At 36.0% G+C, this 13,590-nt stretch overlaps 2 protein-coding genes across 3 annotated transcripts; both read right to left on the bottom strand.

Moving 5' to 3' along the window:
• Window positions 1–790: 790 nt before the first annotated feature.
• On the bottom strand, window positions 791–13,436 carry LOC311074864 (uncharacterized protein). 2 transcript variants are annotated; one of them, XR_014604376.1, is made up of 4 exons: window positions 13,343–13,436; window positions 12,419–12,448; window positions 11,658–12,325; window positions 791–909 (listed from the first exon to the last, which is right to left on the bottom strand). XR_014604376.1 is itself a non-coding variant. In XM_084101791.1 (3 exons), exons 1-3 carry the CDS (start codon window positions 13,395–13,397, stop codon window positions 11,898–11,900), a joined length of 513 nt encoding a protein of 170 aa, XP_083957917.1. In that variant the 5' UTR covers window positions 13,398–13,436; the 3' UTR covers window positions 11,612–11,897. The 2 variants fall into 2 exon arrangements, 1 of the variants encoding a protein (XP_083957917.1); XM_084101791.1 differs by lacking the exon at window positions 791–909 and having other exon boundaries at window positions 11,612–12,325.
• Window positions 933–2,228, bottom strand: LOC311074861 (uncharacterized protein). Its single transcript, XM_084101788.1, has 2 exons — window positions 2,115–2,228; window positions 933–1,489 (listed from the first exon to the last, which is right to left on the bottom strand). The coding sequence occupies exons 1-2, from the start codon at window positions 2,218–2,220 to the stop codon at window positions 951–953; spliced, it is 645 nt and encodes a 214-aa protein (XP_083957914.1). The 5' UTR covers window positions 2,221–2,228; the 3' UTR covers window positions 933–950.
• Window positions 13,437–13,590: the final 154 nt, after the last annotated feature.

Raw genomic sequence — 13,590 nt, 5'->3', positions numbered from 1 at the left:
ATCTGGTGTGATTTAAATTCTAAAAATAAAATATATCTTCAAATAATAAACCTAAAAAAAATAAGTAAGCAATTGTGACTCTTACTTGGTCATAAGCAATACTCTTTTGAGCAACTAGACCAGAGTTACAGTCTCCATCTTCAATTTTCTATACTCATCTATTTGTTTTACATTTTTCTCTATAAGAATGTCAGGTATGTGGAGATAGATAGGGACCCAAAGGCGTGAAGCAGATTCAGTTCTCTTTAATAGAAACAAGGCAGGCCGAATAGGCAGACAGAAAACAAGTCTCTTCTTAATATAATGTCCAACAGAAAACGAGTGACAATATAACAGCAGGTCTCTACTTAAATCACAAACAGAAAGCAGCGCATGTAGTAACGGGAGTGGGCGGAAGGGAGTGTGTGTGTGTGTGTGTGTGTGTGTGTGTGTGTGTATGAGGGAAGGAAAAAAACGGAAGGGGGAATAAAGAGAGAGAGAGCCAGGATCATGACAAAGAACCCCCAAAACATTTCCTAAAGTCAGACTTATTCTTATATAATTGATGTTAGTTTATTTGTGCATTTTTTTTACTAATGTCTGCCCCATTTAGGCTATTAGTTCATGGTTCATGGATTTTACCACAGAACAATCATTTATCAAGGGTTATTGAACTTTTTTACCTCTTTATATCTTTTGCCATAATGATGAAATAATTAATTGATTGAAACAAAATCACAGTTCACCATCTTATGGAAAATCATGGAAAGACAAAAACATTTGCTAGAATATTTACACAAAAGAACGCTTCAAAGGTTTTTATTTTTCAGTTTTGCATAAATGGAAACATTGATGACTCTAGAAAGTTCTGTGGACGTTATAACAGTTCTACACATGACAATGACAGTACAGAGAAAAGCAATATCATACCTGCATAACCACATACAAAAATATTAAAAGTTATTTCATATCTACATGACTGCACAAGACAAAGATGCTTCTGAACCCAGAACAGATACACTGGTTTTTCGACCAATTGAAATTCCAGTTCCCAGGACTTTGAGCTCCGCCCCATTCTCACCAACAGATGCTCCCGTATCGAGTCCAAGTCCCAGTTTCACACCAACTGGACCGGCGTTAGCTGATGCGCTGCCTAATTCTGCCCGAGCCATTGCTCCGACTACCTCACCGACTTCAGCTCCAGCCGAGGCGTTGGGACCTTTGGCTTCGGCCTCGAATATACTGTATTCAGCTCGAGCTCGTCCAACTCCTGCTTCTGCATAGGCTCCATGACCGATTCCTCCATATGTTCCAGCTCCAGCGTAGGTGCCTTCTGCATGGGCATCTCCTAGTCTGTCAATTGTGTCACTCATGTCTTTGATGTCACCTAAATCAGATAGAAATGCGAGTTTTACATTTGGCTTTTTTGTTTCCAGTTTGTATAATTTCTTATTTATGTCACTTGAAATAGTCAAATTACTTTTTCTATAAAGAATACCACGTTGTTCATCTGCAAATAAAACAAATGAGTGTTAGTGCAGTGCAAATAGATACAGAAATTTAGAAGAAAACAACAACAGGTTTATATGAATTTATGCTATTTCACACTGAATATTAGAACATTTTGAATGTGACAAGTTGGGTTTACTCCTGCAAGCTGTAAGTTCTGTATTTGGTGTGATTTAGTCTGAGATTTGGTTTGCCTTCAATCCTTCACACAACAGCACTAATTGTTCAAAAGAAAGGAAGTGATCTTCTGCATCTTCATAATATGTTAGTAATATTATATTTTACATAATCTATTTTATATTTATTTATTTTAAATGTGACAACAATGAACTTCTATAATTGTCATAGTGTTTGGGAATATTCAGAAACATAATATGTACACATATACCATCATTAGAAAATGAAACATTTTAGAAGTAGTGGGAGAGCGGGGCACAACCTACATTAATTCCCCACATTAATTTCACAGATGTCTAGTACAATTATTTGGGTTTTGTTTCATTAATACAGTGTATAATTTTTTCTTGATTTCCCCCGAAAGATTGAAAGTGAAATGTGACAACATGGACCGGCTTTAGCTGATGCGCTGGCTAATTCTGCCCGAGCCATTGCTCCGACTACCTCACCGACTTCAGCTCCAGCCTTGGGAAGACCGTTTCCTCCATATTTTCCAGCTCCAGCGTAGGTGCCTTCTGCACAGGCATCTCCTAGTCTGTCAATTGTGTCACTCATGTCTTTGATGTCACCTAAATCAGAAAGAAATGCGAGTTTTACATTTGGCTTTTTTGTTTCCAGTTTGTATAATTTCTTATTTATGTCACTTGAAATAGTCAAATTATTTTTTCTATAAAGAATACCACATTCTTCATCTGCAAATAAAACAAATGAGTGTTAGTGCAGTGCAAATAGATACAGAAATTTAGAAGAAAACAACAACATGTTTATATGAATTTATGCTATTTCACACTGAATATTAGAACATTTTGAATGTGACAAGTTGGTTTTACTCCTGCAAGCTGTAAGTTCTGTATTTGGTTTGATATAGGGGAGAGCGGGGCACAAAGTAATGTTTTTTTGACTTTCTCAATTTGTGTAAATCTACTTATGGTTCAGAGTATTTATTTTTTCCCACATTAATTTCCCACATGTCTAGTACAATTATGTGGTTTTGTTTTATTAATACAGTATATACTTTTTACTTGATATACCACAAAAGAATGGAAGTGAAATGTGACAACATGCCCCATAGGTGGGGCACATTGTAACATGACCATATAGCTTAAAATCTGATCTATCAAAGAAATAAATAAATCTAATAAAAAAAAATATACAAGACAAACTACAATATTTTCTCAATAAAATACAATTATTACCTTTTTCATATAAAATAATGGCATTTTTTAATAATTAAATTAAACTCATTTTTGAGTTTTGACTACGAACACAGGAAAATAATTAAAGCTATACAACATAGTTCAACACAAATAATTAATTAGTAATTTCTGAACATTGACTCTCAGTCTTTATTCACCTTTTTCTCATGTTTTCTCAATAGAATTAATACAAGTATAAAATAGAATATCATATTTCTAATAGGGGCACATTGTAACACAGTGTGACAACATGCCCCACCTGCACAACTGGGATTTAAACCCGGCTAGTGTCTTCTGCTAGTTAGCGAAGCATTAAAGAACTCTCTCAACTGTTAAATAACATATTGGAGATTAAAATAATATCAGATTTGTCTAATTTCAAATAAACCCAAAAAATGGAGATGAAAAATTAACTTAAGTAAGAAATTTACTTTTGATATGGTTTAATAAATGTCTATGGATATCTTCCAAAAAAATAATAATTTTGGTGAATTTTTTTCTCTATATAGTGTTGATATGGCAACTAGTAAATACACCAAGTTTCGTCGTGCTAGCATGTGTGGACGTATTTAAAACAAGTATGTTACAACTAGCCCCGTGTTAGGTTGTGCCCCGCGCTCCCCTAGTCTGAGATTTGGTTTGGCTTCAATCCTTCACACAACAGCACTAATTGTTCAAAAGAAAGGAAGTGATCTTCTGCATCTTCATAATATGTTAGTAATACTATATTTTACATAATACATTTTATATTTATATTTATTTATTTTAAATGTGAAAACAATGAACTTCCATAATTGTCATAGTGTTTGGGAATATTCAGACACATAATATGTACACATATACCATCATTAGAAAATGAAACATTTTAGAAGTAGTGGGAGAGCGGGGCACAACCTAACACTTTTTGACTTTCTCAGTTTGGGTAAATTCACTGTATTAATTTTTCCCCACATTAATTCCCCACATGTCTAGCACAATTATGTGGGTTTTGTTTCATTAATACAGTGTATAATTCTTTCTTGATTTCCCCCAGAAGAATGAAAGTGAAATGTGACAACATGGGTGGGGCACACTGTAACAGGACCGACAGATTATAATGTTATCTGATATAATGAAAAAATAGAAGACAAATTAAAATATTTTGGCAATTAAATACAATTATTAACTTTCATATAAAATAATGGCATTTTTTTATAATTAAAAAGAAAGAATTTTTTAGTTTGACAACAAACACCACAAAACACAGCTGTCTGAACATTGACTCTCAGTCTTTATTCACATTTTTACATACATAAACAAATAACAATTAGGCTAAATATATATATATATATATTTTTTTTAATTATTATTATTTATTTTAGGAAATAAAAACAAACTATTAAAAAGCACTTACCATATTCTACTACTTCTTCATCTCCACGGTAGGTTAAACTTCGGTTTCCACACATTTTTAGTGTCAGAAGTTCTCAGGGCTTTGAGGGTCTCAGGTGGAGCGGTGTCTCGATCAGATCCGCTGCTCCGTCCTAATATAGGCTCCAGCCACTGAGCTATAATGACATCATATACAGTATATCAGTGGCTCCAACTGAAAGAGAAAGTGCGATGGGTTTGGCCCTGGATCTCTTTGAAATCACTATGGAGTTATTGGCACTTAGAACTTAAAACAAAATTGAACAGATGGAAGCAATACAATAAACAAACTACATCCAATAATTGTTTATTAAAAGTGAATTTTCTAGAACATGATATCATATTCCGTTTTTTGCAGTGTCCAAAAATACATGTCTAGTTTGACCATCCTTAAATGGATAGTTCACCCAAAAAAGAAAATGAAATGAAAAGCTTTCTGACCCCCATATAGACTGCAACATTATTCACACTTTCAAGGCCCAGAAAGGTAGTAAAGACATCGTTAAAATAGTCCATGTGACAGTGGTTCAACTTCAACCTTGATTTTATTTTAAGTTACAGTTTTTCTCGATTGCTTAAACACTATAACCAGGCTTTTCAACTAAAATTTCAAAACCATAATGCCATTTATCAAAATCCCTAAACTATAAACACCATTCCCTGGTTTGACACGAGTCAGATTTGTTGAACTGTCACTGCAAAACTCTACACACAAATCCCTTCATTTCTCATTGCCTACACCATGTTGTCCTTTAGAAAGCACTAGCATTCAATGTTGTTCACTCAAGTCAGCACAGCTTCAGCTCAGTTAGACACAATTACACAAGTGAAAACACTAAGAGTCAAAATTGAACATACATCAATCAGATCCTTCAATAGATACCTAGATAAAAGGGCCCAAATCAGATTATTGAGTTTTGGAACAATGGATCCAGAAAGACACGAAAGAAGAGATCGGGGAGGGATAAGGAGGAGTAGGAGGAGGAGGAGGAGGAGGAGGAGGAGGAGGAGGAGGAGGAGGAGGAAGGGCAAGAAGACAAGCACTCTCAGAAGAAATTCAAGCCACTCTAGTTGCCCATGTCTTTGTCCATGTTACAGTTTTTCTCGATTGTTTACACACATTTTCTGAAAGCATGCCTCATATTCTCAGAACTCTACACACAAATCCAAAAACACACACACAATGGGCAAAACCCCTCAATTCTCCTGCAAAATGAAACTTTACATTCAAAACAATGTTATTTCTTCTCAAAATGGTATTTTGTTTTCAAATGACACACACAAACCATCATATGAATAGACATTTATAAGAACCAGTTGAACACTGATGTGCTCAATGTAAAACACTATGATGAATGGAAAACACTTCTTCTCCATTCATCATAATGAATTAGGCCTTTTTTTTGTTCAGTGTTACACTTTCTACAGACAGTACATACATAAGTGTGTTGTAAAATATTTGAGAATATTGTTTTTATACTCAGAACACACAAATACACGGTAACAAATATATTTTATTTTTCCCACAAAAACAATGTACACAGTGTACATCCCAACCAACACAAAGTTGTTCATACAGTGGTCTACATACAAAACAACAGAAGAATTGACTGTATACAGTTACAGTAAAAAAAGAATAATCCAATGTTGGCATCCATTGCTCCATTGAAGAGCTCACCTGTTGAAGAGCTCACCTGTTGCCCTTTTATGCTAAAGCTCTGATTGCTAATTGTAAAACTGTGTGACGGGTGTTTGGCCATGTGATGAGTCAGTGTGCATATTTGAATGGCAGTGTGTTCCTTGTGGAAACAAGAGATTTTCTGCATGAAAATTGTGCCAAAAGCAGATAATTGTGTGTAGTGTTTTGAAAAAAGTGTGTTTTAGAACTGCAATTTGAGTGTAAAGCAGGAATTGTGCTTGTAGTTTAGCAGAATTGGTTCAGGGGGTTGGTGAATGAGTTACATGTTGTGGTCATTGTGTCTCAAGTACCAGAAAATGTGTGTAAACAATTGAGAAAAACTGTAAATGACTATGAGGGAGGCTGGGACAAATTTGAGTCGCTTCACCGTCGCCTCGAGAGCCTTCAGGGAGGAGTGGTGGCAAACAGAATTCTATCACTGAATAAGAGACAAACATTTCCAATAGTCTTTGATGAGGTTTATTTTCTTGCAAGAAAAGGCCAGCAGTTGTACAGTCACAGAGTGATTATATAGTGTGACAGTGAAAGGAGGGCATCCTTTCTCCTTTATAGTCTTGACTCCAGAATGTTATCTTTATAGGCAAATTATGGTATTTCAACCATATGTGGAACATTCTTAGACTTGTTCATCATATTGTCTCCTTGAGTGGAGGCTCTCCTGTCACGACCAACACTCTTTACCATTCCAATACAATTCCATATTAGAATAAGGTTTGTGTGTGCTCTTTTACTGTCATATGTTGGTCACACACATCTTACTGTATGTAAATATAAAAAACCACAAGCAACATAACTTACCAGTTTTGGAAATGTTGTTTTGAATTTATTGGGGGGGGGGGGGTTTGTGAGGACTTGTGTGTCCTGTCTGAGGGCAAAGTTTGGTTTTTCAGCAAGAGTGAATGGTTTTGAGTGTAGAGCTTCATTTTGACCTGAAAATAGGATGTTTGGGGAATTGGGTGAGACATTATGGATTTGTGTTTATAGTTTTGAGAATACGAGGCATAGTTTCAAGAAATGTGTTTAAGCAATTGAGAACAATAAAAAAAAATATATATAAAAAAAAGTCATGTTTTTTTCTGACAGAAGAAAGAGCCGTTGTTCTGGGGTGGCAGAAATCTGACAAAGCCTCAGTTTAATACTTATATTTGAGGCATATGCAGTTTGAACCCCAGTGTAAATGTTAATGTGTACTATTTCCATTTTGGGCAATGGAATAATGTAATGTAATGCAAAGCAATAATTGTGCATGTAATTGAATGTGTAATTGAAATTATTTGAACAAATGTATAATAATTTTTGCATGCATTTTGATTTAAATGTGAATATATAAATATATTATATTATATATATATATATATATATTTCTTGTTTTCCTCAGAACATGACGTGCTCCTTCACTGTCCTTGCAGTGCCAGGAAACGACTACATCCCCAAACGAATGCTGTCAGATCACTGTGCCTGAGAATTATGATGGAGGTGTTTCCTAATGCTGGAGTGTTGTCAGCGGTGCATGCTTTATTAATGTGTGCCTCATATACTTTGTGGTATGTTAATAATTATACGCATCACTATCAGTATTTCAAAATATGTTTGAAGCATTTCATAAGCTGTCATTTTCAACTTTACTTAAAAGCCTGTATTTCTCTTCGAGTAACATCGATTCAGTCTTGTCAAAAAAATAAATAAAATGCAAAGTAATTGTCTCATAGCCTTGAATCTTTTTTGTTGTTGTATTTTTTATATCTTTTTGTCTGTATTTTAGTGATTTAACATATTTGTAACTTATCAAACTAATAATACAGAAATAGTTGAGATTTCAGAAAGACTGTTGTCTATGTTTAATGTTTATATAAACTACCAGCATATGACTTGGGGCGACATGACGTTAAGAAATTACACCATATTAATTTTTTTATTAACTGTTTCTTTTTAAAATGACGCAGAGAGTCGACGCTGCTCTTCTGTGACTTTTATTTTGGAATGACTGAAGTTCAGTTTCAGATATTTATGATGTCAGATATCAAGTGTCTCATGAGCAGAGAGAGGCCTATGAGGCATAAGGCAGTTTTTTTTGCTGCTATATCATTTGGGCCCATACATTGAAAGTGCAAAGGCCGTTATTATTATTAATATTAGGCCTACTATTATTTACAAGGTTTTGGATGTTTTTGAGGCACTTGTCAGCCATTAGTGGAACATTTAAATGTAAATCTAAACATTGTAGATGCAACATTTAAAAATATCTATTGTAAATATCTGGTGTGATATAAATTCTAAAAATAAAATATATCTTCAAATAATAAACCTAAAAAAAATAAGCAATTGTGACTCTTACTTGATCTGCAGCGTCTGGTCAGGTTGGTGAAAGCGGGGATTCTGGCGAGACCACGAACCCACAGCAACTCTCCTCAGCAGGGAAAACTGGCTGAGCACAAAGAGAGAACAAATAACAGGAGGTAGATACCACACAGTGTAACACTCGACAGGACAGGACTGGGGTCAGAACCTCTGTAGATGTAGATGTAGATAGAGATAGAGATAGAGATAGAGATATCAGTAACATACGTGACAGTCAGAAATAATCCGACAGAGGAGAAGAGAAGGAGGGGACTAGAAATAGAGAGACTAATGATAGAAGATGGGAAACAGGTGAGGGGAGAGGAAGATGAGGTGACGAGATACAGCTGGAGAGAATGAACGCGTGTAGTAATGGGTGTGTGCTTAAACGGGAGTGGGCGGAAGGCAGTGTGTGTGTGTGTGTGTGTGTGTGTGTGTGTGTGTGTGTGTGTGTGTACCTGTTTTTCTATCCCGGTGGGGACTTAAACCTGAATGCACACAGACTCATGGGGACTCGTGTCACAGTGGGGACCTAAATTGAGGTCCCCATGGGTAAACAAGCTTATAAATCATACAGAATGAGTTTTTTTGGAAATGTAAAAATGCAGAAAGTTGTGTGTGATGGGTAGGTTTAGGGGTAGGGTTAGTGTAAGGAGATAGAATATACAGTTTGTACAGTATAAAAACCATTAAGTCTATGGAGAGTCCCCACTAGTAAACCAGACAGTGTGTGTGTGTGCGTGTGTGTGTACGTACGTGTGTACGAGGGAAGGAAAAAACCGGAAGGGGGAATAAAGAGAGAGAGAGACAGGATCATGACAAAGAACCCCCAAAAATTTCCTTGACAGACTTATTCTTATATAATTGATGTTAGTTTATTTGTGCTTTTTTTTACTGCTAATGTCTGCCCCATTTAGGCTATTAGTTCATGGTTCATGGCTTTTACCACAGAAGAATCACTTATCAAGGGTTATTGAACTTTTTTACCTCTTTATATCTTTTGCCATAGTGATGAAATAATTAATTGATTGAAACAAAATCACAGTTCACCATCTTATGCAAAATCATGGAAAGACAAAAACATTTGCTAGAATATTTACACAAAAAAACGCTTCAAAAGTTTTTATTTTTCAGTTTTGCATAAATGGAAACATTGATGTCTCTAGAAATGTCTTTAGGCAACAACCTAAATCTAATTCTCAACCTTGGTTAAATGCCTCTACCCGTGTGCTCAGACGGGAGTGCAGAAGGGCTGAACGCAGGTGGAAAAAGGATGGGCTTCAGGTCTCTTATCAAATTTTAAAAGATTGTCTTGCCACCTATGAAAAATCGGTCAGTGATGCAAAATCTCAATACTTTTCAAATTTGATTGCCATGAATGCAAACAGGCCAAAAGTTCTTTTTAAAACTATAAACTCAGTACTTAATCCAGCGACTTGCTCAGCTTCTGTTGGTAATCTCGAGACCTGCATAGAATTTTCAGGTTTCTTTGTAAAGAAGATACTAGATATCAGATCTCACCTTTCTCCTCCTGATATGGCTGTTTCTCCCCCGATCTCTCCTTCTAGCAATTTCACTAGTTTTAAACCAGTGACTCAATCTCAATTAAGTGCATTAATTTCTAAGATGAAATTTACATACTGTCAATCTGATGTACTGCCTGGCCGTTTGCTTAGAGTGGTATTAGACACTATTAGCCCTGCACTTTTAACCATTATAAACAGTTCTTTGTCTAGTGGAGTCTTTTAAACATGCTTCTGTACAGCCCCTGCTAAAAAGATCTCACCTTGATCCATCTGTTCTTAGTAACTACCGGCCAATTTCTAAACTCCCATTTATTTCCAAGGTTTTAGAGAAAGCAGTGCTTTCACAGTTTACTTCTTACCTGGATGCCTTTAACATTTTGGATAAGTTCCAATCTGGTTTTAGAGCACTTCACAGTACAGAGTCAGCCTTGCTTAAAGTTACGAATTATCTTTTGTTGTCTACTGATTCAGGGTCATCTGTCATTCTGTTACTGCTAGATCTGAGTGCAGCCTTCGACACTATTGACCATGACATCCTCTTGAAACGACTTCAATATACAGTAGGGGTTCAAGGCACGGCATTACAATGGTTCCCCTCTTATTTAAAGGGTAGGACGTTTTCAGTAAATATTGGGTTGTTTACCTCACCTACTACACCCGTCCCTTATGGTGTTCCTCAGGGCTCTATTCTTGGCCCTTTATTGTTCTCACTCTACATGCTTCCCCTGGGCTCCATTCTCCAGAAATATAGTATAAACTATCACTGCTACGCCGATGACCTACAACTTTACCTTCCAATCAAACTTGAAAATGACTTCTCTATACAACGTCTTTTCTCATGTTTTGACGAAGTGAAAATTTGGATGGCTAACAATTTCCTGCAACTAAACACTGACAAAACTGAGGTGCTTCTGCTAGGCCCCGCTGCACTAAATACTACTCTGACAAGTAGGTTAGGCTCCCTTAGTGATAGCGTACAACCCTATGTAAAAAATCTAGGGGTCCACTTTGATCCTTTACTACAATTTGACAAGCAGGTAAACACGGTTGTAAAGAGTAGTTTCTTCCACCTCAGATCTGTTGCGAAGATAAAACATTTTCTTTCTCAAAAAGATCTTGAAATTGTCATCCACGCACTAATCTCTTCAAGACTGGACTATTGTAACTCTCTGTATGTCGGCCTTCCTCAAAGCACTCTATCTCGGCTTCAGATGGTTCAAAATGCGGCAGCCAGATTGCTGACAGGAACAAAAAAGCGGGAGCATATTACTCCTGTTCTTGCTTCATTGTACTGGCTCCCTATCAAATTCAGAGTTGATTTTAAGGTCCTTCTTTTTGTATATAAGGCACTGCAAAAATCAGCCCCGGATTATATCTGTGACCTTATCCAGCCATATACAACCTCTAGGTCATTAAGATCTTGTAACCAGCTTCTTTTATCTGTCCCTTGTTCACGTTGCAAATCCAAAGGTGACAGAGCTTTCGCGGTTGCTGCCCCTAAGCTTTGGAACAGCTTACCCTTTAATATCAGGGCCTCTCCATCGCTCAACGTTTTTAAATCTAGCTTAAAGACTCATTTTTATACTCTTGCATTTGAGTGATGCTGTGTATGATTTTTTTTTTTTTTTATATTCTTTTATTATTATTTTTATTTTTTTTCTCTATAAACCTTTTGACCGTCTGTAAAGCACTTTGGATCAACAAACGTTGTGTTAATGTTGTGCTCTATAAATAAATTGACTTGACTTGACTAGAAAGTTCTGTGGACACGATATAACAGTTCTACACATGGCAATGACAGTACAGAGAAAATCAATATCATACCTGCATAACCACATACAAACATTTATTCTGAAACGAAAACAAAAGCAAAAACAGTTGTAGGACTATTAAAAAAAAACATTTTATGTTTCCATATTGTTAAAGTTTAATACTGTGGATTTACAGCTCATCAACAACACTATTCTGCTTTTTTTTAAGTTTTATTTTTTCAGGTTTCTGTTTTTGTGGTTCTGTATATAATTGTGCATGCAAATGTTCAAAATATTAAAAGTTAATTCATATCTACATGACAACACAATTCAAAGACGCTTCTGAACCCAGAACAGATACACTGGTTTTTCGACCAATTGAAATTCCAGTTCCCAGGACTTTGATCTCCGCCCCATTATCACCAACAGATAATCCCGTATCAACTCCAAGTCCCAGTTTCACACCAACTGGACCGGCTTTAGCCGATGCGCTGGCTAATTCTGCCCGAGCCATTGCTCCGGCTCCAACCTCACCGACTTCAGCTCCAGCCGAGGCGTTGGGACCTTTGGCTTCGGCCTCGAATATACTGTATTCAGCTCGAGCTTGTCCAACTCCAGCTTTTGCATAGGCTCCAGCCTTGGAAAGACCAAATCCTCCATATGTTCCAGCTCCAGCGTAGGTGCCTTCTGCATGGGCATCTCCTGGTCTGTCAACTGTGTCACTGAGGTCTTCGACGTCGCCTAAATCAGAAAGAAATGCGAGTTTTACATTTGGCTTTTTTGTTTCCGGTTTGTATAATTTCTTATTTATGTCACTTGAAATAGTCAAATTACTTTTTCTATAAAGAATACCACGTTGTTCATCTGCAAATAAAACAAATGAGCGTTAGTGCAGTGCAAATAGATACAGAAATTTAGAAGAAAACAACAACAGGTTTATATGAATTTATGCTATTTCATACTGAATATTAGAACATTTTGAATGTGACAAGTTGGGTTTACTCCTGCAAGCTGTAAGTTCTGTATTTGGTGTGATTTAGTCTGAGATTTGGTTTGCCTTCAGTCCTTCACACAACAGCACTAATTGTTCAAAAGAAAGGAAGTGATCTTCTGCATCTTCATAATATGTTAGTAATACTATATTTTACATAATCTATTTTATATTTATTTATTTTAAATGTGACAACAATGAACTTCCATAATTGTCATAGTGTTTGGGAATATTCAGACACATAATATGTACACATATACCATCATTAGAAAATGAAACATTTTAGAAGTAGTGGGAGAGCGGGGCACAACCTACATTAATTCCCCACATTAATTTCACACATGTCTAGTACAATTATGTGGGTTTTGTTTCATTAAAACAGTGTATACTTTTTTCTTGATTTCCCCCGAAAGAATGAAAGTGAAATGTGACAACATGGGTGGGGCACACTGTAACAGGACCGATTATAATGTTATCTGATATAATAAAAAAATACAAGACAAACTAAAATATTTTGGCAATTAAATACAATTATTAACTTTTTCATATAAAATAATGGCATTTTTTATAATTAAAAAGAAAGAATTTTTTAGTTTGACAACAAACACCGCAAAACACAGCTGTCTGAACATTGAGTCTTAGTCTTTATTCACATTTTTACATACATTAACAAATAACAATTAGGCTAAATGTAGTTTAATTAAAAAATAAATAAATTATTATTATTTATTTTAGGAAATAAAGACCAACTATTAAAAAGCACTTACCATATTTTTCTTCTTCTTCTTCTCCACGGTAGGTTAAACCTCGGTTTCCAGACATGTTTAGTGTCAGAAGTTCTCAGGGCTTTGAGGGTCTCGGGTGGAGCGGTGTCTCGATCAGATCCGCTGCTCCGTCCTAATATAGGCTCCAGCCACTGAGCTATAATGACATCATATACTGTATATCAGTGGCTCCAACTGAAAGTGAAAGTGCAATGGGTTTTGCCCTGGATCTCTTTGAAATCACTATGGAG

This window comes from Abramis brama (genome assembly GCF_963993115.1).
Source record: "Abramis brama genome assembly, chromosome: 23".
Lineage (NCBI taxonomy): Eukaryota > Metazoa > Chordata > Actinopteri > Cypriniformes > Leuciscidae > Abramis > Abramis brama.
The sequence above is the reverse complement of the archived record's forward strand: the minus strand, read 5'-3'. Positions and strand labels throughout refer to the sequence as shown.

Excerpts from the sequence above, each read along its gene's own strand:
- LOC311074861 (XM_084101788.1), bottom strand. The coding sequence starts at position 2,220 with ATGAGTGACACAATTGACAGACTAGGAGATGCCTGTGCAGAAGGCACC. Across the intron at positions 1,490-2,114 it reads CAAGGCTGGAGCTGAAGTCG|ATGAACAACGTGGTATTCTT; the intron begins GTGAGGTAGTCG and ends TTTTATTTGCAG.
- LOC311074864 (XM_084101791.1), bottom strand. The coding sequence starts at position 13,397 with ATGTCTGGAAACCGAGGTTTAACCTACCGTGGAGAAGAAGAAGAAGAA. Across the intron at positions 12,449-13,342 it reads AGAAGAAGAAGAAAAATATG|ATGAACAACGTGGTATTCTT; the intron begins GTAAGTGCTTTT and ends TTTTATTTGCAG. Across the intron at positions 12,326-12,418 it reads TGGTATTCTTTATAGAAAAA|GCGACGTCGAAGACCTCAGT; the intron begins GTAATTTGACTA and ends TTTCTGATTTAG.